This window comes from Eumetopias jubatus, unplaced genomic scaffold (genome assembly GCF_037043125.1).
Source record: "Eumetopias jubatus isolate StellerSeaLion01/CBP00866 unplaced genomic scaffold, mEumJub1_p1.0 scaffold_4, whole genome shotgun sequence".
NCBI classification, from domain to species: domain Eukaryota; kingdom Metazoa; phylum Chordata; class Mammalia; order Carnivora; family Otariidae; genus Eumetopias; species Eumetopias jubatus.
This window is the reverse complement of record NW_028274810.1, coordinates 73345253-73372865: the sequence shown is the minus strand read 5'-3', so window position 1 is coordinate 73372865 and position 27613 is coordinate 73345253. Positions and strand designations below refer to the sequence as shown.

General features: G+C 51.2%; 1 protein-coding gene across 1 annotated transcript in view; it reads left to right on the top strand.

The window, feature by feature from the left end:
• The window catches only part of CFAP57 (cilia and flagella associated protein 57), a 69069-nt gene that overhangs the window by 25883 nt on the left and 15573 nt on the right, over positions 1–27613 (top strand). The window contains exons 9-20 of the mRNA XM_028123290.2: positions 1195–1407; positions 2789–2962; positions 5613–5774; positions 9977–10132; positions 11267–11360; positions 11983–12173; positions 15405–15578; positions 16692–16850; positions 19251–19394; positions 24301–24417; positions 25710–25844; positions 25928–26071. Of these exons, the coding sequence (XP_027979091.1) occupies positions 1195–1407; positions 2789–2962; positions 5613–5774; positions 9977–10132; positions 11267–11360; positions 11983–12173; positions 15405–15578; positions 16692–16850; positions 19251–19394; positions 24301–24417; positions 25710–25844; positions 25928–26071 (1863 nt within the window). The remainder of the gene's footprint in view (positions 1–1194; positions 1408–2788; positions 2963–5612; positions 5775–9976; positions 10133–11266; positions 11361–11982; positions 12174–15404; positions 15579–16691; positions 16851–19250; positions 19395–24300; positions 24418–25709; positions 25845–25927; positions 26072–27613) is intronic.

Below are 27613 nucleotides of genomic sequence, written 5' to 3'. Positions count from 1 at the left end.
GAGCTGAGGAGGTGGGTAATGATGTGCCCGACAGGGTTGGAGTCTTAGAAATACCAAAAGAGGTGGCCAGTGGGTCCAGGAGGTTGGTTACTTATGAGGAGATTGAGAAAATAAGCAAATATACTGAAGATAATGGGAGGCAGGTCTCTCACTCCTGGAGAAGGGACTTACAAATATGACAAAGGGGAAAGCCTAGAAAGTTGTTTCTTTGTTTAGTGACCTGCCTGAACTAATTCTGAGAAGTCTTTCTTTCCCCTGCAGTGTGCAGCCTTGATGTCTCTGCTCAGATTTTTGTTCTTTTACTTTCCTTCTGGCTACCTAGGGGCTGCCCCTGGGTTGACCTGAGCCACTTATGAGTCACAGATTGTCCTTAGCCCCCTGAGCCAGGTAGCCTTTCACCCTTTCATGTTGGATTTGTGTGGCTGGGAGGCTGTTGTCACAGTGCATGGAGTTCACATTTTTTGTTCACTTGTTCAGCCAGAGACTGACTAGTAGTTTGGAGGTTCTCTCTCTGACTGTGCCCAAGAGAGTGCAGCCTTAGACATGCATACAGTCTTCCAGACTGCCAGGAATAAGTGTGATTTTTATCTCTAAGCCTGGCTTCCTGGGAGGTGCCCGTGCACCAGAGGAGATTATTATTCAGTTAGCGTTTGGTCAGATGTTATGTTTAAACCCCCTGTGCCAGTGAGGCTTCTGCCTTGTGTTAAGGGATCCCTGTGCAGCTTAGGAGATGCTTTCAGGTTCTCCTCATATCCTGCTCTGATTGCTCTTGAGCGGGTGTGGCTTAGCACATGCACACAGCCCTCCCGACCCCCAGAGTTGTCTCTGTGACTGTGGAAGGGCTCTTCCTGACCGTCTCTTTCCCTTGTTCTATAAAATTCTTACACTCTGCTATTTTGCTTATATCATGGACATACCAGCCTTCTCTTAATTGCTCTTCACCAATATCTCCATCATTTAGACAGTGCCCAGAGGGTGGACTTCTTCATGCCGTGTTCCGAATAAAGTCAGTTTTGTGCTTGCTGAAGGGCACGCACCAGGAAAGGACATGCTGCCTCAGTCTAGTGGAACACGTGCGGAGTGCACCTTCCTTTCCCGAAGGAGGGGTGTGTGTGTCTGTGTGTGTGCGTGTGTGTGTGTGCGTGTGTGCGTGTGCATGCGTATTTTTACTGAGTATGTCTTCATCCCCTGTAGGTTCGTTCAGTTGTGTGGAATGCGGACGACAGCAAACTGATTTCTTGCGGAACAGACGGTGCCGTGTATGAATGGAATCTGTCCTCTGGAAAGAGAGAGACAGAGTGCGTGCTGAAGTCCTGCAGCTATAACTGTGTTACTGTCTCCCCTGATGCCAAAATTATCTTTGCGGTGGGATCAGACCAGACCCTCAAGGAGATTGCAGACTCTTCGGTGAGTCGGTCCGGCCCCACCTCCCGGCTGTTGCCCGGGTCTGCAGAAGACAGCCTCCATGTGGACCTCAGGAAGCGTGATGGGAAGAGGGCTCACGAAAACAGGGCCCCTTCTTCTCGGGATAACATCCGGCCCCTCATGCTTTTTGGGTCAGCTCCATCATTGTTACGCCTGGTATTTCCTGCCCAGCGGCTTGCCTGGCTGGGTTAAACTCTGGGGCCCCTTTCCGCTTCCGTTTTGCTGGCTGGTCCTAAGGCCTCCTCCACCCTCCAGGCCCGTCGGTCAGCAGCATCTCTAAACTGCACGCTTACCCTGGGGTAGAAACAGAACTACAGTTCCTGCTATCATCCCGGCTTGCCACCATATTTGTTTGAAACCCTCAAACTCTGAAATTTAGGAACTACCTCATTGGGCTCCAAAGAGTTGAGGGAGGAGAGAAGAGCCCAGCAAGGACACTTCTTACAAACGTGGCTGTGTCCTTTTCTGCACGCCCAGCGACAGCTGACCTTCGCTGGCTTCTCCAGCTTCTCTTGGGTGCTTGTTACCGTCCCGGCGCTGGCCCCTGGGAAAGGGCACAGATATCACGGCAGCGAGCTGACCTGAGACAGGTTTCCCCATGACTGGGACACAGCTGAGAGGAGGGTTTCTCTCCACTGTGCCCCTGAGTAGCTTAGTTCTAATTCTGTGGTGGCTTTTCCAGGGCTGGACCAGAACAAAGCTCCTCCAGGGCAGGCCCACCCTTTGGCCTCCTGGTATCCCCACTAGCTAGCCCGCAAACATTCAACAAGTGTTTAGTGGGAGGGGGGATGTGCGGTTGGGTGGCTAGATGGGGAGGTGAGTGAGTTAGCAAGTGAAAAATCGAATGAGTTCCCTGCTGGTAAGGTTTTCTTTATGCACGGGACACTGGTAACTGCCGAATAGCTGTAGGACCCACATCCCATTCTGAGTTTGAGATGCACGGTGGCACAGCGGTCAAGAGCAGAGACACTGGGGCCTGACTGCCACGTACTCAGTGGGTGAGTTGAGGCAAATTACTGTCCCTGGGGTTTGGGCAACAGTAACTACCTCAAAGGGTTTTTTGTGAGGATTGAATGAGTTACAACATGTGAAAGCCATAAAATGGTGCTACTTGAAGGCTTCCTTTTATTAGTGTTGCTCCTGATGCCTCGAGCTGTCTGTCCACCAGTCAGGCAGCCAGGAATGACTAATTCGTGCCTTTTCTGTGCTTGGCACTATGCCAGGTGCTGTAAGGAATAGGAAAACATTTTTTTCAATAGAGAACTTGCCCCCATGTTGCTCTTAGAGGAGAGGAGGGAATGACGTGGGCACCCCGGGGGTACAGCTCAGCCCCTCACCCTGAACAGAGCTGTCTGTGTCGCAGGTCCTCCGAGAGATTTCAGCATTTGATGTCATCTACACAGCCATTGTCATCTCGCATTCTGGACGCATGATGTTTGTGGGTACCTCAGTGGGGACCATTCGCACAATGAAGTACCCACTGCCTTTGCAGAAAGAGTTCAACGAGTACCAGGCCCATGCAGGTCCTATCACCAAGGTAAGAAGGGACCCTCTGCTCGGGGGCCCATGCCCAGAACTAGCCCTTGCTGGGTCCATCTGATCCTGCCCTCCACACACCTTCCTCATCCCTTCAACCCCCCAGTGGCTGTTCTCCCCTTATTCCTCTCTCCCTCTTTATTCATCCAACCACCCATTCAATGACCATTGATTGGCTACTAATATTCTTTATTTAAACTACTCCCAGGAGTATATCCTAGGAGAGAATCAGAAATACACCTAAAGATTCTTGTACAAGGTTGCTCACCATAATATTATGCATGATAATGGGCCATTTAAGAGATGCTAGAGGCATCCCACCCAGGTCTCCCATCCGCTGAGTACTGTTCGTGGCACACACGTCTCCTCTTCCAAGGAAGTGCCTTGGACTAAAAAGAGTCAAAGCTCAGGAGATGAGCCCCTGCCCCTCCCTGAAGGTACAAAAGGCCTTCCCTCGGGGAATAGCATGAGTACACATTTGTAAATTATCCCTCCAACAACTGCAACACCTAAGGCTTTGAAGGATGTCCCAAACTGTACACTGGCTTGCCTGCAGACAATATGCTTATTAAGAAAGGATTTTTCATTACCAACTAGAACATTCCTGTACTGAGCTTGAGTCTTACACTCAAAGTAAATTAAAAAATCCCCCTCTTCTCTTCAAAGCTATGAAGTTTTATGGATGAGGTATTTATTTTTTTTGATTACAAAAGCAATGCATGTCTATTTTAGAAATAAAAATCCTCTTGAGGTGCCTGTGTGGCTCAGGCGGTTGGGTGTCAGACTCTCGATGTCGGCTCAGGTCATGACGTCAGGGTCATGAGGTCGAGCCCCATGAGGGGCTCTGTGCTGGGTGGGGAGCCTGCTTGAGATTCTTTCTCTCCTTCTGCCCATCCCCTACCCATTCTCACATGCCCATGCTCTCTTTCTCTCTCTCTAAAAAAAGAAAACAATAAAAATCCTCTTCATAATATCATCAATATTTTGATGCATTTTCTCTTTTGTGTACATTTTGTGTGCATTTTAAATAAATTGAACTACACTGTATGTACTCTTTTGTAGTCTGCTTTTTTTTACTTAATGCTATTATAAACATTTTTTTTGTATAATTAAATATTCCTCAAAAACATGACGTTAGTAGCTACGCAAATGTCCTATCAAATGATGGACCGTAACTTACTTAATCCTTTTCCTACAACTGGGCATTTAATGATCTTAGGGATTCTAACTAATATGCTGCTCTTCAGAGTCTTGTGGTCGTCTCTGCTTATCCCAAAGGCTGAGTTGCTAGACTGAGGTGAAATTCCTCAGTGGAAGAGCATTGCCATTTGTGAGGTTTTTGACACATATCGCTGATTGTGAGAAGGCCTTTTTCATTATTGATTCTTTTGCCTTCACTTTTTATTTTGAGATAATTATGGAGTCACAGGAAACTCGAAGAGAGCACAGAGGTCCTGTGTGCCCTTCTCCCAGCTTCCCCCGGTAGGTACATCTGTTGATGTACCTATTGGTGCGATATTGTGGAATGGTATCGTACCAGAAGAACTGATGTTGGTACGATATGTGGGTGTGTGTTTCCATGTCATTTTATCAGGTGCATAGATTCCTGTCACCAGCACTGCAGTCAGGATATATAAGTGCTCCAAGGCCACAGAGGGCCCCCTCGTGCTGCCCTAGATAGTGACACCTACCCCCCTCAGCCACCACCCTCCCCAGTCCTGCACAAACACTCATTGGTTCTCCATTTCCATCATTTGTTGTTTTGAGAATTTTATATAAATGGGATCATACACTATGTGACCTTTTGACAGTGGCTTTCCTCGCCCAGCACAATACCCCTGAGCTCCATCTGAGTTATTTCACGTATCAATATTTCATTTTTTCTTACTACTGAGTAGTATTCTATAGCATGGATGCACCATAATTTGTTTAACCATCTACCTGTTGTAGGATAGTTCATTTTTTCCCAGTTTTTGGCTATTACAAATAAAGCTGCTGTGACCCATGATATACAGGCTTTTATGTGGACCTTCATTTCTCCGGGATAAATGCCTAGGGGAATGATTGCTGGATCATAGGATAAGTTTATGTTTAGTTTTTTAAGAAACTGCTGAGGTGTTTTGCATTCCCACCAGCACTGCATGAAAGATCCAGTTTCCCCACATCATTGCCAGCATTTGGCATTGTCACTATTTTTTACTTTAGCTGTTCTAACAAGTATGTAGTAATATCTCCCCATAGTTTTAATATGCATTTCCCTAGTGGCTAATAATGTTGAACATCTTTTAATGTGATTTTTGCCATCTGTATATCCCCTTTGGTAAAATGTCTCCATATTTTTTGCCCACCTTCTAGCTGGATTGTTTGGGTTTTTTACTGCTGAGTTTTGAGAGTTCTTTTCATAATCCAGGTAATAGTTAACTCTTAAGATTCCAAATCCACAGAGGACATAAACACAGTCTTGCTTCCTTTATTCATTAACAGAAGCTTATGAGAGCTCCCTGTCTTATTCTTACCCAGGATCCAGTCTTCCTGCCCGTGAGGGTGTGCCTGCTCAGGGTTGCCCGAATGGAGACCTCACACATAGCCAGATCAGTTCTGGTCATCCATGGCCTCTGAAAGCTTCCACTCTAAGCTCTTTTTCTCCTCAGATGTTGCTCACCTTTGATGACCAATTCTTGCTGACCGTTGCCGAGGATGGCTGCCTGTTTACCTGGAAGGTCTTTGATAAGGATGGTCGGGGAATCAAGCGAGAGAGGGAAGTGGGCTTTGCCGAAGAGGTGCTTGTTACTAAAACAGACATGGAAGAGAAGGTAAGAACCAGATCGAATGAAGAGGGACGTGGAAGTCCCTTACCAGACTGTGTCCAAACCCCTGGGATCGGCATTCGAGGCCCTGTACCCCTGGCTGCACCCAGTGCCCCGCGCAGACTCCCCTGCTCCCTACACATTTCTGGCCCACACCACCATGCCGCTCTCCTCCCTGTGGCTGGATCTCTTTCCACCCTCACGCCTGCCCACCATCCTGACTCCTACTCTGCTCTACGTTTAGCCTGTGATCTAGCTCTCCTCCTCCCCCTCTTGGAGGGCAGGAACCATGACAAGCTGTTCTCTTGTGTGACCAGCAGTTCCTAGCCCTTGCTAGACACATGGAAGACAGTCAATACATATCTGCAGAATGGAACTGACAAGCTGAATATGCCAGTTGTGTCTGTGAAACTTAATAACTGCCTAGTGGAGCCTTCTTTATTTAAAAAAATGAAGTATTTAGAAAACATCCCTGAAACCCAGTCTTCTTAATAATAAAACAATAAAAGTAATGATAACCAGCATTTTTTTTTAGATTTTCCATGAACCAGGCACTGTACTAATTATAAGTATTTTCTTGTTTAAATGTGACATCATCTCTATGAAAAAGATACTTTTATTCTCCCCATGTTTCAAGAGGTGACTTTGGAAAAGTTAAGTGACATGTCTTAAGACTAGAGTTCTGCTCTAGATTCAATCTAGAGCCTACTCTCTTAATCACCACTCCAAAGGGCCGTCCCTCCTATGAATGTATCAAACACTCTGGGAAGATGTGTTTTGAGAGTTTTGAGTGGACAGCTAGCTCTGCACCACGCTCCCTAAGGGAGACACCGAAGGGGTGGGAAAGTCACAAGGCTTACAGAGAATGGCAGAGCTATGCATTCATTGCTGTTTATCCAGAATCTCGAGTGCGTTTATTGAATACCTGTGTTTGCTAGGTACTGGGGAGGCATGTGCAAAAAGACAGGCCTGGGCCTGTGATCAGGAAACTCATAGTCAAGTAGAGATGAGTAAAACCATCAGAACAGCCATGCAAAAATGGCCCCAAAGCAGGATGATAAGACCCAGGCATTTCCAGAGATCCCTGCTAGAGCCCCATGGAACTTTCTACAGGAAAGGCAAAGTGGGAGGAAAGGATGAGGGAGAGCCTACGAGAGTCAGGGTCTGACCGACGGCAGGCAGGCAAGTATGTCTCCTCCTCTTCCTTCTTCTCTCTGTTTTCTCCCCCATTCCTCCCAGAGGGTAGGGGAAGAGAGCAACTGGGCGACTTCAGGATGTGCCAAAGGCCTGAGGTGCCTGGGCTGACTCCCAACCCAGCCCCCAGCTTGGCCTAGCAGAGCTGCTGCCAAGCCGGAAGTGACTAGCATATGTTCTGCTCATTTCCTGGAGCCCCTTCTCTCTCTGCATCTGTGAGACCACGCTCTTATTCCCTGTGAGCCTCTCTGTCCTCCCCAGCTCCCTCCCAGCTCTCTCTCACATTTCCGGGGGCTCCTGGGTGGCTCGGTCAGTTAAGTGTCCAACTCTCGATTTCGGCTCAGCTCATGATCTCAGTGTTGTGAGACTGAGCCCCATGCCGGGCTCTACACTCAGTGGGAGTCTGCTTGGATGTTCTCTCCCTCTGCCCCTCCCTGTCTCCCACACTTGCGTGTGCTTGCTCTCTTTCTCTCTCTCTCTCTCTCAAATAAATAAATCTTTTTAAAAATTTTTTTAAATTAAAAATAAAAGTCATATTTTCCAGAATTCCCCGGTCTCTTTTTCTCTTATTCTATGATTTTCTATGTGACTAACTCTCAGGACATGATTTACCTACTCATTCAGTCATTCATTCATTCATCCATCCATCCAACTAGTACTCACAGAGGGGTCTGTTACGAACCAGATACCGTACTAAGGTCTGGGATGACAGAAGCTTATGAGAGCTCCCTGTCTTATGCTTACCAAGGATCCAGTCTTCCTGCCCGTGAGGGTGTGCCTGCTCAGGGTTGCCTGAATGCAGACCTCGCACATAGCCAGATCAGTTCTGGTCATCCATGGCCTCTGAGAGCTTCCTCTCTAAGCTCTTTCACAGAAGTGAAAGATATGCAGGGGCCTTTAGCTTGTAGCCGGGGAGGAGGCACGGATAAAATTAAAAAGGGAAATTAAGTGTGTTACAGGTGTTATGAAGGAACGATGCTCTGGGGCCACAGGGGAAGGGACACTGACCCAGGCCAGGTGGTGCCAGAGGAATTGAGCCTTGGATGGAGCCTTCAGGAACAGATGGAAAAGGGCCTTCCACACCAAGGAATGAGTGTGCAGAAGGATGAGAGAGGTGCTCTGGGGAAGACGCTCCTGGCTAGGTGGGGCCGGAGAAGAGAGGGTATGTGGAGCTGGAGCTGGGGGGGGATTGTGAGGGCCTTTTACACCATGTTTTAGTCTTTGGACATTGTTCCTAAGGACCTGCTGAGAGATCTAAGTTAGGGAATGACTTGATGAGATTTGCATCATAGAAAGCCGCCTCTGCAGCCAGGCGGAGAACAGACTGAGGGAGGGAGGAAGGATGATGAGCAGGTGTCCGACACCAGCACTCCCATCAATAAAGGTATTCCACCCGTCCAAGGAAGACCCCAGGGTGACCTCCTCATCTGATAAACATTCATTTAGTGCTATGTTGCTGGTTCTGCCCTAGGCACCCAGGATAAAGCAGTGACGCAAGATAGGCCAAGTGCAACCTGCAGGGAGCGCTCTTCTGAGGAGATGGTCTTCATCCATGGCCCTGTCCCCTTCACCCCACACCCAGTCAGGCTCCACGTTCCCTAAAATCTTGCTCTTGAATCTCTCCATTCCACTCTCCTCCCCCAACCCCCACCTGGACTGTGCAATACCCCCCGCAACACACACACACCTAATCCCTCTGCCTTAGTGCTTGAATCTAGCCTGAGCTGCACACTGACACCAGAGAGGCCTTTCTGAGACCAAATCAGTTTAATCAGGTTGGACAGGACCTTCAGAGGCCCTGTAGGAGAAAATCCTAATTTCTTATCATGGCTGGCAAGGACCTGGATGGCCTGACCCAGTCCAGGCCTCCCACCCATACCACATCACACGCAGTGCCCTGACCAAACATCCCCTCGCTCATCCCCACCTTTGCCCTTGCAGCTTGTGTTCATCCCTCATCTCAGTCTCCCCTCTGTGCCAGGCCTGCACTTGTCCGCTGGCTGGGAATGGGGAAATGTGCATATAACGCACTGTCCGTGGCGGTGGGCGGGGGGGGGGGGGGAGATGGGCCAAAAGAGACGAGATAGGGATACACAGCGGGGGGTGAGGGGTGATTGTGCATAAGCGAGAGGAAAACACCTGTGTTCCCTCCCTCTCTGTCATCAGCATTACCTTTTTCAGGAAATGAAGGGTGTGTGTCTCACGGTATTTTTAAAAAACTTTGGCACCAGTGAACACAACAGATTGAAAGAAGAAGTCACTAGACACAGGAGCCAGCAAGGCAGGAAGAGTTAAGACCCAAATTAAAGTAATGATAGTGAGACCAGAAGAGGCGTGACAGATGCTGAGAGGGACACACTGACAGTCTTGGGGAACCACCTGGCTCTGGGCGCCTCTCACAACTTGTAATGATGTTATTTGGCTCCCTCTGTAGTAAGTTCCATGGGGCAGGCATCATAGTTCAACACATGTTCTCCAAGTACCTACTGTGTGTTAGGCACACTTCTGTATATCAGTATGCAAAGCCAACAAAGATCTCAGCCTTCCTCGAGCTTGAATCCTAATGGGGGAAGAAGACAAAAGGCAATAAACAAAATCATACATAAATTGTATTGGAAAGTGCCTAGATCTAAGAAAATAGTAAAAAGTAGAGCAGAGTGAGCAGGGTCATGAGTGCTGGGAATGGGAAGGGAAGGGTCGCAGGATTAACTAATTTGGCCCGAGTAGACTTCACTGAGCAGGTGGCATTTACGCATATTTGAAGATGACTTAGCGTCATGCCTGGCGCGCAGCGGGGCTTACTGAATGGACGTTGTGAGGGCGGAGGAAAAAGCTCATATGTCTCCTGGTTTTTAGTCAGGGTGCCTTGTGGGGAAGAGATGACAAGTTCTAGTGGAGACACATGAGTTTGAGGCTGGGCGGAGCCACAGATAGAGAGCTCAAGGCCACCAGTTCAAATACTCTAATTCACCCACACTGTGAATGTTCTTGATTCTGGTGTCCTTCTCCCAAAGGCTCAGATTATGTTGGAGCTAAAGACTCGTGTGGAAGAATTAAAAATGGAAAATGAGTATCAGCTTCGACTGAAGGACATGAACTACTCTGAGAAGATTAAGGAGCTAACGGATAAGTTCCTCCAGGAAATGGAGTCCCTGAAAACAAAAAACCAGGTCTGTTTGAGAGACTCAGTCAACACCCACAAATAACAAGACGTTTTCAATTTACCCAAGATGGAACTGGCGTACACTATCCAAGCTACGCTCAAACAATGAACCATATGATAATGTGTGATTTTTCAGCACAGTTGATAACATCGGAAATGCTTACAGCAAAGTGCCAGGTGGAACAAAGCAGAATATAAAACTCTCTATAGTGAACGGTGTTAACCAAGTAAAATAAATACACATAGATTGGTTCGTAAGAAAATAGCTAGCACTGTGATTACCTCTGGAAGTTGGGATTTTGGATCATTGTAATTTTGTTCTTTATACTTTTCTGTATTTTGCAAATTCTCTACAATGAGACCATATTATCTTTATGATCAAGAGAAACTTACTTAAAAACAAAGGATAGAAAAAGAGCTACCAGAATTTAAGGATCGTCGGTAGATTAAATAAAATTAGTCTAAATGGTCCTCCTGTAGTTAGATTTGATCCAGAACTCACCCAGAATAGTTCCTTATTCTCCACATATCTGTCTTGCCCTTCATCCAAAACCCCCAATTTTTGGCTCTGAGGGTATTTGTTTTTTATGTTACCTCCACAGGTCAGAGAGTTTGACTAAAAGAAAAAAAGTCCCTGGCTGTTAGTTTTATTACCTTTAGTCAACAAACATTGCTGTGGGGCCCTCCATAAGCTAAACACAAAGTTATTCCTGGGGGTGGCCCCTCTGCCTGCAAGGAGCTTTCCTGCTCGATTAAAGAGAACACTCCTTAGAAGCTGACACATTAGCACATCCAAGAATTTAGTTGACAGCAACATGCAGACAACAGAGAATTCAAATGAATCTTTACTTTCTTCCACCCCAGAATCCATCTGCTACATGTCCAAAACTGAACTCATCATTGACAAGACCCATTTAGTAGAAAGGATATAAATAGAGAAAGTCTAGAACTTTCAGAGCAGAATATAATGTAAATAAAAAGTGATAGCTTGCTTGTTGCTCATGGAACAATGCTTGGTGCAGAATAAGGGCTTGAGAAATATTTGTGAGTGAAGGAGGATGTCACTTACAAAATGTGTTCTTGCCCTAGGGCAGCTTTCAGCAGATGTGTGGGAATGAGAACAGTCCATTCTGTGTTTTAGGTTTTAAGAACAGAAAAAGAAAAGCAGGATGTGTCCCATCGGGAACGCATTGAGGACCTGCTAGACAAACAGAGCCAAGAACTGCAGGACCTGGGTGAGTACCCAGGTAGAGGCCACAGGGTTGGGTGGGGGCAAAAGTCTGAGAGTCCCCCGGACCTCACAGAAGTCCCAGGTAATCTGGCTTTATCTGTCCACAGGCTACATTTATGCCCTGGATCTCATTGTGGTTTTTACTCCTGTGTATTTGCTCATTCGTTAAACACGTACTAAACACTTACTGCATGCCAACAGGAGGTACAGAAGAGTGCGGGTCTGGAGCCTGATAGGCTGTCATGGGTCCCAGACTCACCAACCACATCAGGTGCTCTGGGGAGTCACCTAACCTCACTGAGCCTCAGTTGACTCTTCTGTAAAACAGGGCTGCTGATAACTATGTTGCATATTCAAGACATTCTTCTTGGCCCCGAACCCCCAAACATCCCTCTGCCCTTTCCTGGAAACCTTCTGCCTAGCCGACACTGTGGGGGCATCTGGCTGCCTGATGAGCTGATGGGGTGCGGGCAGGTGAGGAAGCTGGGCAGGCATTTGCCTCACGGCTTTGGAGGTACCTGCCCTAGCTGCTGCTGGCAGCGAGTGGGAGAGCTCAAAGGCTCCGGGGTGGCCCTGAGGTCGCTGCTCCTGTCCCATATGAAATAATCATCCTTGCTTCTCTCCAGAATGTTGCAACAACCAAAAGTTGCTTCTAGAATATGAGAAGTACCAGGAATTGCAGCTCAAGTCCCAGAGGATGCAGGAAGAGTATGAAAAACAGCTTCGGGATAACGATGAGACCAAGAGTCAGGCCCTGGAGGAGCTGACTGAGTTTTACGAGGCCAAGCTGCAGGAAAAAACCACCCTTCTGGAAGAGGTACTCACCAGAAGCTGACCTGCCACCTCCCTTTCACGGTGCATCCTGCAGGCCTGGCCTGTGACCAGCCCGGAGAGCTGTGGGAAAGCCGGCCTCACTTTTGCCTTCCATCCCCTCCTTTCAGCATGCATGCATTTGGCCTTGGCGTCTGCTCGTTACCATTTCTTTCCCTCCGGACCAGGGAACCCAGTGAGCTGGGAGGTGCTCAGCTTTAGGGACTGAAATTCTGTGGACGGGCTACGTTCATATCTGCTGTTCTATCCTAATTGTACCTTCAAGCCTTACGGACTGGGGAGACCTTTTTAGGAGAAGTGGGTAGGACCTAGGGAGGAACCAAGGCCATGAACGATGGGGCAGGTGGTTGCCTGAAACCCTTTAGCCACTTTTTGTGTCTTACAAGATGAAAGCATTCCTTCACTGATTTAACAAACCCAGATGGTATCTTACTGGTTTACCAGCTTGAGTGTTGGGTGACCACGAGAAATAACGACCGGGGCCCGGTTTTCAGTCGTGTGAGGGAGGTGGTCACACAGATGGATCCTTGGAGAGATACGCACAGGATAGCCGGGGGACGCAGACCGCCCGGAGGGGGCAGGGCCGGCTTGCAGGAGCCAAGGAGGCCCAGGAAGAGCTGAAGCCGGAATGAACAGGAGATGGGGGGAAGTGCAGAAGGGAAGGGCACGCAGGCAGAGCCGCGTCAGAGAACGTTCAAGCAGTTTGGGTTGCCAAAATATCTAGTTTCCCAAGATGAAGAGAAAACTGAGAAGAGCCAGATGGCCGCCTTTTCCACGTGAAATTGCAGCAGATGGCACACTGTAAGTGAGGGGCAGGAGAGCCAGGGAGCTGTGGAAGGGGTTTTGGAGGGAAGGAGGCAGGGGGCGACAGAGAAGAGGACTGGCAGGTGCGTAGCTGAGCGCGCAGCCGAGGTTGTATACCTGATTTCTGGTGGCCTTCGTCCCCCCGGGGCCGCGTGCTTTCCCACAGCAGGGCTCGGCAAGCAGGAAGGCGAGTGAGGAAGACGTGGAGCAGCCCTGCTGCCTGGCTGGGGTTTTACTGAGCAGTGCCACAGACAAACACTGGTCGTCTGGTGAGCAGCCAGCAGGTCCGGGCCAGAGAGCGGTAGAGAACTGAGAGCCTGGAAGACAGTGGGGGAATCGGGACAGGGCCGGGGGACGTGGTGAGCCGGAGAGCTGTGCCGGATACCTGGGGTCCAACAGGGAGATCACCAGTGCTGGGGGGCAGGGCCTGCATTTTCAGGCTTTAGATGTGGCCCCATTCCAGGGCTGGACCTGAGCATGGGTGGCTGAGGCCATAGTGAGACGGGGCTCAAAGCACCCTGGGACATTACAGGACCCTCTGTCACCTCCCCCAGTTACAGCAGGAGGACTGAGTCGGCACCCAGAAGTCTTCAGTGAGCTGGGAAGGGAGCAGGCAGTGGGGGATAAAGGAGGTGAGAGGTGGAGGGCGGAGGGCTCCTCACAGCTTGAGCCTCTGACAGAGCAGGCTGAGCTCTGACCGCCACACTGGGACTGTTCCCTGCCCCGGCCCTGCCTGGCTCTGCTGGCCTCCCAGCCCTGGTCTCGGGGCCCTGCCTGCCTCCCAGCCCTGGTCCCCACTGCTGCCCATCCAGCTCCCTCCCATCCAACCACGTGGAGTAGCCAAGTTCCCCACACCACCTCTGAGCCTCTGCTCTGGATGATTCCTGGCCGCTGGTCCTCCGCCTTACAGACTCAGGACGAGACCCAAATCCTGGAGGGATTCTTCACTGCCTGTCTCCCTTCCCACGGGGCTAAGCAGCCTTCCTCTGTGTCCTCAGGGCCTCCAGACTCCTTGCTCTTACACGGCCTATACAGTAGCATCCTGCCTTTACTTCCCCCCCCAACCCCGGCCCCGGCCCGGGGAGTTTCTCAAGGGCAGGGACTGTGTCTCACCCATCAGTGATTTTCAAACCCTGCAAGGGATGGGGGTGTGTCCTAGATGTTCCAGAAATGTTTGTCCACTTCCAGTAAACTGATCTGAGTTTCGCCTTTGGGGGCTTGGGGATTGGGCGGAGGGGGATGAATCTGCCCTGAGGGGAGAGAGGCTGGCCTTCTTCCCAGGACCTCTACAGTGATTACAACCCGTTTCTTCTTTTGAGTCAAAGATTTCAACTCAGAACTTCCCTAGGGAGCTCCCACCTGGCAGGCCTCCTCGCCCACTTGGCTGGCCTACTTTCCTTTTTAGCCACATCTACCAGAGCCAGAGCGGTGGCTGACGGGCGACTCTGGGCTGCAGACAGAGCACACGGCCCCAGGCTTCTGTCTAGCAAGGGTCTGGGGACACATGTTGGGGAAAGAGAGCAGCCTGCCTTGGGAGCCCAGTTTTAAAACCATCTTGTCTCTCTGAGCCCCCGAAGCACTCACTCCAGGAATGGTACAGCTCGCAAGCATGCCAGAGTCAGTGGGAGGGGAAAACAGTGGACTCTGACTTAATCTATAACTTGCACCACTTGGGGGCAAAGAGGAGGCACGCCCGAGTCACCTCTCAGACACTGCCAGGCAGGCGGAGTTAGTTTTCCCAGCATCCGGGCTCCAGGCTTTCACTGTCTATGTACCAGCTGCTGGGCAGGGGGTCCCCAGAGGTAAGCAGAGGGATGTGACCCCGCCATCGAGGAGCTTCCATGCCAGTGGAGGGTCCTGTCAAACAGACATCAGTAACATAAAGTGCTGGGGGACGTGCAGGGGACTGGATTAAGGAGCAGGAGGGCAGAGTTCAAGATGCCCTTGTTCAGGTAGCAATTGAGTACCTACTGTGCGCCCGGGCAGGTTGTAGTCTGGGAACGCAGTGGTGGGCATGAGAGACTGGGTTTCTGCCCTCGAGGAACTCCTATCTAATGGGAAAGGCAATCAAGTAGCTCCGCAAATATAAAGTGACCACTGCCCCAAGTTCAGTGAGGGAAAGCTAGAGGAAGCGTGGGTGTCGGGGTGAAGACCAGTGGTGGAGCAGGTATGAGGGTGTCGGGAAGGTGGTGGTTGAAGTGATGGAGCCTGCGGCCTCAGCCCGCAGGGAGAGAAGGGAAGACAGAGGACAGACAGGAGGACAGTGGAAGGCCTGGGGGCCCGTGGTCTTGGTTCCCGTGTCTGTAATAACACTTGCCCTCCCATTCCACACAATAGGCCCCATGTGCACCTCTCCTCCTGGGCCTGGGCAGCACGAAAGTGTCGTGTGTCCCTTCTCCCTTCTCTGAGCCAGGCACAGGAAGATGTCAGGCAGCAGCTGCGGGAGTTCGAAGAGACCAAGAAACAGATTGAAGAGGATGAAGACCGAGAAATCCAAGATATCAAAACCAAGTACGAGAAAAAGCTTCGGGATGAGAAGGAATCAAACCTGCGGCTCAAAGGAGAAACAGGCATCATGAGGAAAAAGGTATGGCGCCGTCCTGGACAGGCCTGGGCTCAGGCAAGGGCTCCGTTGCCCAGAATACCTCCACCCTGCCAGGCAGGCACACCCTTCCCACCCCTCCTCGGGGCTCTCCCTTCTCTGTCCTTTTCACAGGGTTAACAACAGTCACCCTGACACTGATGGACGCCCCTGGCTTTCATTTACGGGCAAGTAGGATTTAGTCAGTTTTCAGAGTTAAACCTCTGGTAGAGGGGCGCCTGGGTGGCTTAGTCATTAAGCATCTGCCTTCAGCTCAGGTCATGATCCTAGGGTCCTGGGATCGAGCCCCGCATTGGGGCTCCCTGCTCCGCGGGAGGCCTGCTCCTCCCTCTCCCGCTCCCCCTGCTTGTGTTCCCTCTCTCGCTGTGTCTCTCTGTGTCAAATAAATAAAATCTTAAAAAAAAAAAACCTCCGGTAGAAATGGAGATGAGGCCTTCTGGAGGTTAGGTCAAGTCCTAGAGGCGTCCTTAGGCTCTCGGTGCAGGGAGCTCCGGGTGGGAGAAGGACTAAGGCATAGGGTGCTTAGTTTATGAGGCGGGGCAAAGAGTTCACAGATCCTTGTAGAATTGCCAGTTTCCGCAAAACGTTTAGCCTTAGAGAAGCCAACTTCAAAGCAAACTCATGCTCCTTACCGTTAGAAATCACACTGCTTATCAATCAGGGACAATGTCGTCTTCCGTTCTTAGACATGGCCAAGGTGGCTCATCCATTACAATATCTATGACCTTGAAGGGGCACGGATCCCCACCTTTCAGGGTTGGTGTGGTCATGGAAAACTCTGAGTCCACCTGGGGAGTTGGTCTCTGACCTTCTTGCCGCAGACAGTCCATCCTCACAGAGGGGAATGGGACTGGATCTTCCCAGGCAGGATGATACATCACTCATGTGGCCTAGGAAATCCCCAGACCTGTCCCAAATAAAAAATTCACTCCTCAAAGCCCAGAAATGTTGAGTGTGAGGTGTGTTTTTCAGCCCACGAGGGTGGAGAGTCCGGGTCACAGTTTGGTGATGGGGAGTCTGTAAGCATACAGGCATTTGGGAGGCAGAGAGAGGGGTGAAAAGACTCTGTTGTCTCTGCTGCTGCATTTGTATCCGCAGTTCAGCAGTCTGCAGAAGGAGATCGAAGAGCGAACCAATGACATTGAGAGCCTGAAGGGGGAGCAGGCGAAGCTGCAAGGAGTCATTAAGTCCCTGGAGAAGGACATCCTGGGCCTCAAGCGGGAAATCCAGGAAAGAGACGAGACGATTCAAGACAAGGTGAAGGCTCATCTCTGTCCTCCCTCAACCACCACCTAGTTGGACCCGGGGGGTGAGGACAAAGCTCAGGAGAGAGGGCCCCTGGATGCTTGGAACACATTCGCGGAACCCGATGGGGGATGGATGGTCTGCGAGGTACCTGCTGTGCACTTGGTACTGGGCTGATTGCTGCAAACACACCACACTCGGTTCTCCCAGCGACCCCAGGGGCCACGAGGGCCCCAGCTGTAGAGCTCAGGAAACTGAGTTCCAGGTGGTTTGGTATCTTGCCCAAGATCATATAGTCTATAGGCAGCGGACTTGGGCTCAGAACCTAAGTCAGCCAACTGCAGGGCCCGTGCTCCCTACTGCTCCAGGCATCCTCGAGTGACTGTGCCCATGGACGGGGGGCAGCCCACCCACCTCCTTGCCCCTCCCTGGGGTTGGCCTACAACTGCTGGGTGCTCCAGAAAGCTGGTATCCCTTTTCAGGATGCGTTTCTTACAAAAACACTTAGAAAACAGACACATCACATTTTGTGAGGCTTACCAAAATTTTGGATCCTTCTAAGCAAATCCAGGCTGTGTGCCCTCCTGCCCATCTCCTCACCACTCCCGCCTCAGGCAGGCAGAATTGTCCAGTGGTTGAGATCATGGGCTTCAACTCTGGTTAATTGGGTTCCAGCACAGGTCTGCTATTTATTGGCCACAGGACATTGTGCAACTTCTCTGAGCCTCGTTTTCTCACCTGTGAAGTGGGGTCCTTCAGGGGGTCTGCTAAGGGGAATGCGACTGTGCCTGCATGAAATTTCACATGTGAGTGTTTGTGTATGTGTCTGGGTGTTGGGGTAGGGAAGGTCCAAAGCTCTCTTCAGATTCTCAAAGAGGGGTAAAGAGGGTAAGGCCTCCTGACCTAAAACTGCAAGTCTCCTATCCAGCCAACGACCTTCCTTCCCACTCCCTACCCCTGCTCCCCACCACCGTACTCTGTAACTGTGTCACTCTTCCACTTAAAATCCTGCCATAGCTCCCCATTGCCTGTGGCAGGGACAGCAAAGGTTTTTCTGTAAAGAGCTAGGTGGTAAATATTTCGTCTTTGCACACAGTGTGGCCTCTGTCACACTACTCAGTTCTGCCGCTATGTTGTAAAATCAGCCGTAGACCCCGCATAAATGAGTGGGCTCAGCCATGTTCCAATAAAACTTTATTGGAAACAGGTCAGATTTGACCCAAGGGCCATAGTTTGCCAACTCTAGCCTCCTGGATACCTTCTGAACCCCCTTGAGCCCAACAGGCAGGACCGTAGCCTCCTCCCCTCCTCTTCTCCAGCCCCATTTCTCACTTCCCCGTGAACCACTGCTTTACGCGCCCACTGGTTATTCTTGGCACCCTCGGTATATACTGTGCCTTCGGCGCTGTCCTCTTTTACAACACCTCTCACAGGGTAGGGCTACACTTGTTGACACATCTGCTTTTCCAGCTGGTGCTTTCTCCGTAAGGGCAGGGACTGTGTCATAGTTCTATTTGGCATCTCAGCCAAAGGTCTTCATTCGGTAAACAGTTGATGGATGGATAGATCTGCATTCCAATTACTATCGCTGTGTAACAAATTATCCCAACACTTAGTGGTGCAAAACAACAACTGTTTCATTATGCTCTCAGATTCTGTGGGTCTGGCATTCGGACAGGCTACAACAAGATGGCTTGTCTTTGTCCCCAGTGGCAGGGACCTTGCTGAGCCTCAACCAGGGGTGACTCAAATAGCTGGGGGCTGGAAGATCAGTATCCAGTGTGGCTTCTTCATGCACCTGTCCAGCCCCTTGGCCGGGAGGGGGCTGAGAGGCTGGGTTCAGCTAGGACTGACCACCAGAGTACCAGCGTGCTCCTCAGCCTGACGGTCCCAGTGTAGCGGGACTTTTTCCAGGGCAGATGGCTTCCCTCAGAGCAAAAGTCCCAAGACAACCAGGCGGAAGCTGCTTGGCCTTTTCTGAGCTAGCCTGGGAAGCCACACAGCATCCTTGAGCGCGTTCTTCGGGTTATAAGCAAACCATAGATCAAGCCAGATGCAAGAGAACCGAATTAGATCTTAGCTCCTGACAAGGAAGCATACGGTCCCATTGTAGATAGAAGAGCCTGTGGGACGAGAGATGCTGTGGAGGCCAGCTTTGGAAAATACGGTCATCCACAAGCCGTACTTGAATGAGTGAATGAATGAATGAATGAACGAATGCAGTCCTAGCACAGAAACCACAGAGGCAGGGCTGTAGCTTCATTGGGGGAGCCAGCCTTCGTATCCCCGGCCGAGAGAGCAGTCTGTGGCCTTCTCGGCCAGGGCACAGGATTGATGTCCTTTGCCTAAAGGGGATGCCATATACCACGGCTTCCTGCTCTCTCTCTCACTTCTCTCTCATCTCACTCACAGGAGAAGCGCATCTATGATCTGAAAAAGAAAAACCAAGAACTAGAGAAATTCAAGTTTGTCCTTGACTACAAAATAAAGGATCTGAAGAAGCAAATAGAACCACGAGAGAATGAGATCAAGGTGATGAAGGAACAGATTCAGGAGGTGAGAGCCGTCTGCGACACTCGGGCCTCTTGGACCACTGCTGTCTCCTCCCCGACTATTCCTGACTGGCCTGGGGGGTGGCAAGGAGAGAAAGCTCTCCTCACAAGCCCTGCCTGCTCCCAAGGGGTGTGGGCCTCCACTCTGCAGGGGAAGCCACAGGAAAGGCCCAGCGGGGAGTTCAGTGGTGCAGAAGGGAAATTCTTTAAGGTTTGGCTTGGGGCGGGGCGGGGCGGGGCGGGGTGGGGGGGCGGTGCCTGGGCCCCACCCGCACCTCAGTGTGCGTTCTCTGGGGGGCCTTCGGCCACCAGGGGGCGGTGTGTACTCAGCCACCAGCCCGTTGCAGGAGAAAGCAACTTTTTTTTCTGTCTGGAAATGGTGGGGGCATATGTGAAGCTGCAGTGTTTGGACTCCATCTGAGGAGGAATGGGAAGTCATGAAGGCTCTTGAGAGGAGAGTGGCAGCTTTAAGTGTGTGTTCTGGGAAGCAGACAGGACGAAGGTAGAGAGGAGAAATTAGGAGCAAGATCAACAGGACAAGGGCTCCTGAGAGTCCGGTGAGGTACAAGAGTCCCTTTCAGCCCCTCTGCTCCATGCGTGTTGCATCTCCTTAAGCAGATTGCAGCTGACAGCGGGGTCCATGGTTGATCTCAAAGCGAATTCCTGGGGCACCTGGGTGGCCTAGTTGGTTAAGTACCCGACTCTTGATTTCTGATTTTGAGGTCATGATCTCAGGGTCAGGCTCTGTGCTCAGCGGGGAGTCTGCTCAAGGATTCTCTCCCTCTCTCTTTCTCATTCTCTTCTCCTCCCTCTGCCTCTCCCCCACTCTTGTGCCCGTGCTTTCTCTCTCTCTCTCTCTCTCTCTCTCTTTCTCAAATAAATAAGTCAAAAAAAAAAAAAAACTGAATTCCTGACTTCCCCTTCCTCCTGTTTCCCGTTTCTCAGTAAATGGTACCACAATCCACCCAGGCGCTTAAGGTATAAGGATAGAGTCTTCTTGATTCTTCTCTTCCCCTAACTGCTGTATCCAAATGATTGCCAGTGCCTATCTGATGGACTTCCAAGAGACAGCTCCAGTCCAGGCCTCCTTCCTCTCTGCTGCCTCACTTGCGTCCAAGCATCAGTCATCTCTCATCTGGACTTGACTCCCGCCTCCAGTCTGGGCTCCACATAGAGGCCACAGCAAACTCCTAGTGGTGTCCTCTCCCACCTAGAATAAAATCCACACTCCCTACTGGGGCCCTGCATGATCCAGGTGCTACCCCTCTCCAGCCTCGACTCCAGGCTCCCTCCCCAGTGCCAGCCCAAAGTCTCTCCAGCAGTTCTGCTCCCCATCCATTTTCGCTGATGGTGCTAAGCAAGAGTACAAGTGTGAGGGAGGACCCATGGTCTCAGTGGAATTGGATACCCAGGAGCTATGGTGGAGAAAAGCAAAGCCTTTTCTGCAGGAGACTCAGGAAAGAAGTCAGGTGGTGGGACCCGTCCAGGGCCAGAGTGTCCAGAGAGGGTATGTTCTCGTGGCAGTGACTTACTCCCTGGCCTCCGGGAAGAGGTAGGATGTTCCCAGCTGACCACAGAGCCACCTCATCTGGGCCTCCTGCCATTCTTGAGTGACGTCAGGGTCCAGAAATGGCAGTCCAAAAAAGAGGGGAGGCCCCACTTGCCTGGAAAGTGAAGGTACTGCAGCCCCCCAAAATCCCTGTCCTGTTTCCTCTCCTCATTCGTCAGGGAGATTTACAGCCAGGTCAGTTACTTTCCACCCCAGCACACCTGAAGGATCATTCACTTTCCCATCAGGAACTGGGCTACCCGTGGCATTGATTCTCAGCAGGGCCTGTCTCTGCACCTGAGGGTGAGTCCAACAGGGCCCCTCCTACCCCAACCCCTGGTGCCAGTGGCCACCAGGGCTGATATCTGGGCCCAATTCCTTCCCGAGGGGCCTCTGACTTTGGGGCTTCCTTCTGCGGGTCGGAGACCCATTTGGCCCACCCACTGCGGGTCTCCTGTGAAGTTCCTTTTCCTACAAGAAGGAAGCTGTAAAAAAAATTCTGGCTTGTTTCTGGAGCTGAGACCTCTGTGAATGAAAATCTAATACTTCCTTGATTTAGGTCCCTTCCTGAACATAAACTTTTCCAGCTTCTCTTTGAAGAGACAGGACCCCTTCCTGGGGAGAGAGTGTCCAGAACCTTGTCGTTGTACTTCACACTCTTGTTTACTCATCTAGTGCAGGACTCCTAAACCTCAGCATTTTCATGTTTTAGAGCGGATAATCCTTTGTTATGGGGAGCTGCCCCATGCACTGTAGGATATTTAGCAACATCCCTGGTGTCTACTCACTAGATGCCAGGGGCCACCCCCCCTTCCCCCAGATGTGACAACCAAAAATGTCTCCAGACGTTGCCAGATGTCCCCTAGGGGGTAAAAGGCCTCTTTCCTGCCCCCTTCCCCCACTGAGAGTCACTGAGTGTGAGGAGTAGTAACACATGGAAAAGTAGATGGGATTTCCTCCCCAGGAGAAGGATGCTTGTCCCCACATACTGGCTTGTATCCTAGCTGTCCAGCCAGTTATTCAAATTCAGCATATTTCACAATTTTTCTATGAAATAGGTCATTTTTGTTCTCGGCATGTTTTCATGCTTTGCCTGAATCACTTCCTTTCTAACCTAATCGGTCGTTGCTAGCTTCAAAACTACGGAGGAAGAGGTACAGGCAACTGTAGGCACTCAGCCGTGACCTTGGAGAAGCCCCTTCCTCTCTTCCAGCCACCGTTCCTTTGGTCCGGGCACCCTCGGGTCGCCTCCTGACCGGTCTGCCTGGCTCCAGTCTTGCTCTCTTCAGTAGGAGGACCTCGGCATCAGGCCACCTGACCCACCTCAGCCAACCTCTCCGGCCGCCATCCCCCTCCCCCCCTCACCTGCAGCCCCCCCAGACCACCTGTAGCCTGCAGAACTGCACCAGGCGGCCCACGCCTCTGGCCCTCTCTCTCTGCCTGGAGTTCTCCTTCTCCACTCTGACCTCCCATATACCTATTTTTCTCGCAAAACCTGACTGAGCCTCCCTGTTCTGGGTCCCACCCCTAGCTTCCTCCCTGCCTGCGGAGGGCACTTTCTCCCTGGACCTTCCCTTCCTAGCCCTCTAGACCTGCGGTTTTGAAGACAGAAACCCCCTCTTCATCAGTTCTGTTTCCGCAGGCCTGCGACGGCTGGCCAGCCCTCTCCAGTGGATACGTTCTTTCTTTAGTGGCGCACGTCCCCACACCTGCTGTGTCCTCCACCCGGTGGACACTGCGCCTTTATCTTTTCACTCTTCTTCCAGAAGGCAGGTTGCTTCAAGCACCCCTCTCCTCCCTCACAGAGGCTCCCCTTTGCCTTGGACTTTTGCCGTGCACTCACTCATTTAGACAAATAGCTACTGAGCTCTGCCTTCCTGCCAGGCACTGGGTCAAAGGGCTCTTCTGTCTGTACAGAATGCTTCCAATAACGGTGATAACGTTCTACAAGCTGCCCCTTCATGTCCAGGACATGGATGTGGCTCACTCAGCCTTCCTGGTACCCCGGAAGATGGTCAGGAGCTTTGAAATCTGACCAAAGGGCCTGGGATAGACTAGAGGAGCTACTCCATCCAGCCATGAAAAAACCCAGTGAACTAGCCCATCTCCCCCAAATAGTGAACCTCTCTGTTAACAGGAATACTAGTGTCCACCAGATTTGGTGCATCAATCAAACATCACCCCTTTGCTTTGGGCAGGAATTAGATCAACTGAGAGCTCACATACACCTGGTCTCATCCTAATCAGAAACTCCAATTGTCATTCACATGTCTCTGGTTAATACAAATGCAGTAATGAATAAAAAATCTTTCAGAAGCTCACTGGTGGTTTCTTCCTTTTCTTTTGAAGATGAGACATTCTCCTCAGTTGTACTTTTTTTTTTTTTAAGATTTTATTTATTTATTTGACAGAGAGAGAGAGGGAGGGAGAGAGCAAGCACAAGCAGGGGGCGCGGCAGGCAGGGGAGAAGCCAGCTCCACACTGAGCAAGGAGCCCGACATGGGGCTTTATCCCAGGACCCTGGGATCATGACCTGAGCCAAAGGCAGCCGTTTAACCAACTGAGCCACCCAGGTGCCCCTCAGTTGTACTTCTAAAGACCTTTACAACAGAATGATTGAGGTGGAGGGTCCTTAGACTGGGGATGCCTACCTGCTGGTCCCTTACAACTTTCTGCTTAGGGTGGGATCGACTCTGATGGCTTGTGGCCCCAAAAGGTCAAGATCCTGTCACAGGATTTCACAAAGTAGGCAAGGAAAGTGCTTCTCTGCAGAACCCTCCCTCAGTTTCCAGGTTCCAGTACTTGATAGTCACCAAGTAACAAAGAATTCAAGAAAAGAAGGTAATCAGCACGGCTGAAGGAACAGGGAAACTAAGAAAAATTCAGAGCCTGGTTATAGAAACATATGGTCTGGCTTAATATATCCATCAAGGGGTGGGGGCTTTGGGGATGGCAAGGAGTTAAGAAGAAAGAGTTGGGGCGTCCGACTCTTGATTTCAATTCAGGTCTTGATCTCAGGGTCTTGAGATCCAGCCCTGCGTCAGGCTCTGCATGGGGCGTGGGGCCTGCTTGAGATTCTCTCTCTCTCTCTCTCTCTCTCTCTCTCTCTCCCTCTCTCCCTCTCTCCCTCTGCCCCTTCCCTGCCACTCTCCTGTGTGGGCCCGCTCTCTCTCTCTCTCAATCTCAAAAAAAAAAAAAAAGAAGAAGAAGAAAGGTTTCATTGCAGAGGACATAGGTGCGAGCTAGAAAAGAGGTGCCCCGGTGGCCGGGGAAACATCCCCACTGAAAGGCTGCAGTTCCCAAATATAATTTTATTCCCTTACTTTCTTATTCTTGACTTTTTCCCCCTTGTTCTCTATAGATGGAAGCAGAACTGGAGCGTTTCCATAAGCAGAACACGCAGCTGGAGCTGAACATCACGGAACTGTGGCAGAAACTACGAGCCACTGATCAGGAGATGCACAGAGAGAGACAGAAGGTGTGAGGAATTCAGAGTCTGGCAGATCTTGGATTCAGGATCCGGCACCTGTCAGCCACGGGTAGCTGGCTTCCAAGAGACAGCGCCAGCCCATTGCTAAGATACATTCCCATTTTAACTCGCTCTCCACTTGCTCACAGCCCTGCCTGGTTTCATGCCCATGCAAATGTACATGACTGCCTCCATCTGAGACTGGGAGGACTTTGGGTAAAGTGCTCTAGGGGATGGGAGGCCAGTCTCATAAGAATGCTTGCAGCATTGGCTTGTTTGGCCTGGGAAGGAATATGCTCAGAGAGGTCATTTATAGGCAGTGGCAAAAGGTTTTGGCTATCAAAAACAAAGCAAAAACATACTGAAGCAAAGAGAGCCTCCAAAATTGTTTATTCCAGTCTCTTTAGGTAATTGAGTAAGGCCAGAGAGATTAGAAGGTTAAGGCACCCATAGCCAAGTAGCACACTCAGAGCCAGCACTGGGAACTAGGTCTTCTGGCCCCAGGCCAGGACTTGGCTGCACCCCCACCCTCTAGCACAGGGCCCCCCATGTTTGGTGAATTGGATTGATTTTTTCCATCCCCCACATTAAGCACTGACTCCGTACTAGGTCAGAATAGAAGCTGCAGAGCCACCAACGTGAACTGACACAGATCCTGCCCTTCACAGACGGAACGGGTGGCTAGGTGATTTGTGGTGTGTGCATAGCAATCCTCATGCAAGATGAAAGGTTATGATAGATGAACAAAGGGCTATGGGAGCAAAGAGAAAGGAGAGACCCTCCAGGTCAGGGGTACAGGAGGATGGGCATCAGAGAAAGCAGGATGGAAGAGCGAGCCTCTGGCCCAGGTGTGCAGATGAAACCAATCTGCCCAATTTGGCCATGTTTTCACTACCCATTCACAGCAGCCCTCCTGGCAGGAAGGATAAACCCTGGGTGAGCTCAGAGAGGGGACAGGGAAGTGCTGGCCCAGGGACCTGCAAGAGAGAAGTGATAGTATCCATCTTGGCTCAGAAAGGAACAGGGGGACCACTCGTGCTTCCTTTCATCTTTTAAGGCCTGTGGTCCTGAAAGGAATCCAGAGCCAATGGAGGAATCTTCTGGGTGGCCTTTTAAAGATGAAGCTATTCAGGCAGGTGCACATGGGTGTTAGTACCTCTCTCTGCCTCTTGGCTCTGTGCCCAGCTAGGTCCCTGTGTCCACCGTGGGCCCCAGAGGAGGTGTCTCTCATCCTCCCGCTGCCGTCTGCCTTCCCCCTGGAGAGCCCCCGGGGTGCCAGAACTGTATGCCTACGGTTGCAGGAGCGGGACTTGGAGGCGTTGGTCAAACGGTTTAAGACAGACCTTCACAACTGTGTGGCGTACATCCAGGAACCCCGGCTCCTGAAGGAGAAGGTCCGAGCTCTCTTTGAGAAGTATGTGCAGCGGGCAGACATGGTGAGCCCTGCTCCCCTTTCCCCACACTCACCTGCTCTCCCAGGTCCCCCTCCCTCACCGAGAAGCCCTTTCTGCCCCATCAGGTGGAGATCGCAGGGCTGAACACGGACCTGCAGCAGGAGTATGCCCGTCAGCGGGAGCACCTGGAGAGAAACCTGGCCACTCTCAAGAAGAAGGTGGTCAAGGACAGTGAACTGCACCGCACTGATTATGTCCGCATCATGCAGGTACCTGCGCGCTCCTCAAATGTCCAGGGGGCCACTAGCTTTCTCTACAGCTTTCTCTTTGACGCCTCTCCTCTGCCTTCCCCGAGCTTGACCCATGGCCCAGAGCCCCTCCAAGTTTTTCTAGGTGCTCCCTTACCCACCCCTGCCCCGCCGGTGCCCATTTGTTTCTACCCCCACCCCTACTCCACAGGCACCCTTTCTTTTTTCCCTCCGGCCCTCCCTCCACATAATTCTAGCTCTCCTGAGTCACTCTCTCCTCTTTTCTGTGGTTTCCCACTCTCATTTCACCTTACTTTGTTTTGCTGCTTTTCAGTCTGCTACTTGAATCATGGGATCCCCGGCATCCGGTTCCCTCTGAACACACCCATCTCCACCCGCCTCATCTGCCTTTTCTGGTGCCTCGGGTCCCTTCCCTTATCTCTCAGGTCCAGAGCCAACCACACCCACAATAGTGTCGGCCTTACTCTGATTTAATGAGCTGTCCACATCCACCTCCCAGGATCCTTCATCGGGCTGTGCGGAAAGCACTGACCCCATTCGGCCGCCCCCACTTGCGCACATTATCAGGACTGCCAGTCAGGATCCTACTGCCAGATTTCTGTTTGAGTATCAGTATCGTCTGAGGCAATTAATGTGATTTAATATCAAAAGAGAACATCGGAATCACATTTATAAGGCACATACCTTTTTGTGTTTATATTTCTCTAATGCCATAATTAAAATACTGGAATGGGGATGGGCTGCAGTTGGATTGAAACAAACCAATTCCTGACTCAGCCAGTCCCTACATGGGTGAGCAGAGTGCACCCGCGATTCAGGCCAGAACCAGGCATGGCGGGTCTCGTGCCATCCTACAGCCAGCCCCTGCCTCAAACCACTGCCCTTCTCCTGGGCCACAAAAGCAGTCAGAAGCCCAGAGAGAGGTGTGCATTCCATGAGTGGGACCCTTTAGGCCCCAGCAGCAGGGACACAGAGCCATGGCTAAGGGTCTCGGGACGCCCAGGCACAGAGAGCCCACTGGGCTTCTGGAATGCAGTGTGCTGGCCAGCGGGACCAGGACGACTGTGGAAGCAGTTGGCAGCTGGTGACGTTGCTGAGCCTTCATCTGTGCCCTGCCACCAGAGCACAGGCCTGAAGGGTCCTCCAGGGGCGGGGTCCCTCCCCATGCCCAGCAGATTTGGGTAAAGCAATTGTCAGTCCTCAGAGAAGAAGGAAAAGGAAAGGGAAGCCCACAGGCTAGCCTGCCGGGACAGGCGTCCGCATGAGGCCACTCAGGGCAGGCGTAGGTCTTCTTTTACTCTCGGGGACCCCAGAGGGCACATGCCCACTTCTGCTGGGCAGGGTGAGAGGGTGGAGGGAGCAAGGAGACACAAGCAGGGCTCCTGTCCAGCCCTGCCCCTCCCTGATGGCTGGCAGAGAGAGCCGTCAACCAGGGGGATCCCCTGAAAGTGCCTTCTTGAGCAGCTTCTCTTGAGCAGCAAACCTGTGTGCTGTGGAACCCTGCGGATCCATAGATATTTCCCCAGACAACTGCAGGGAGCC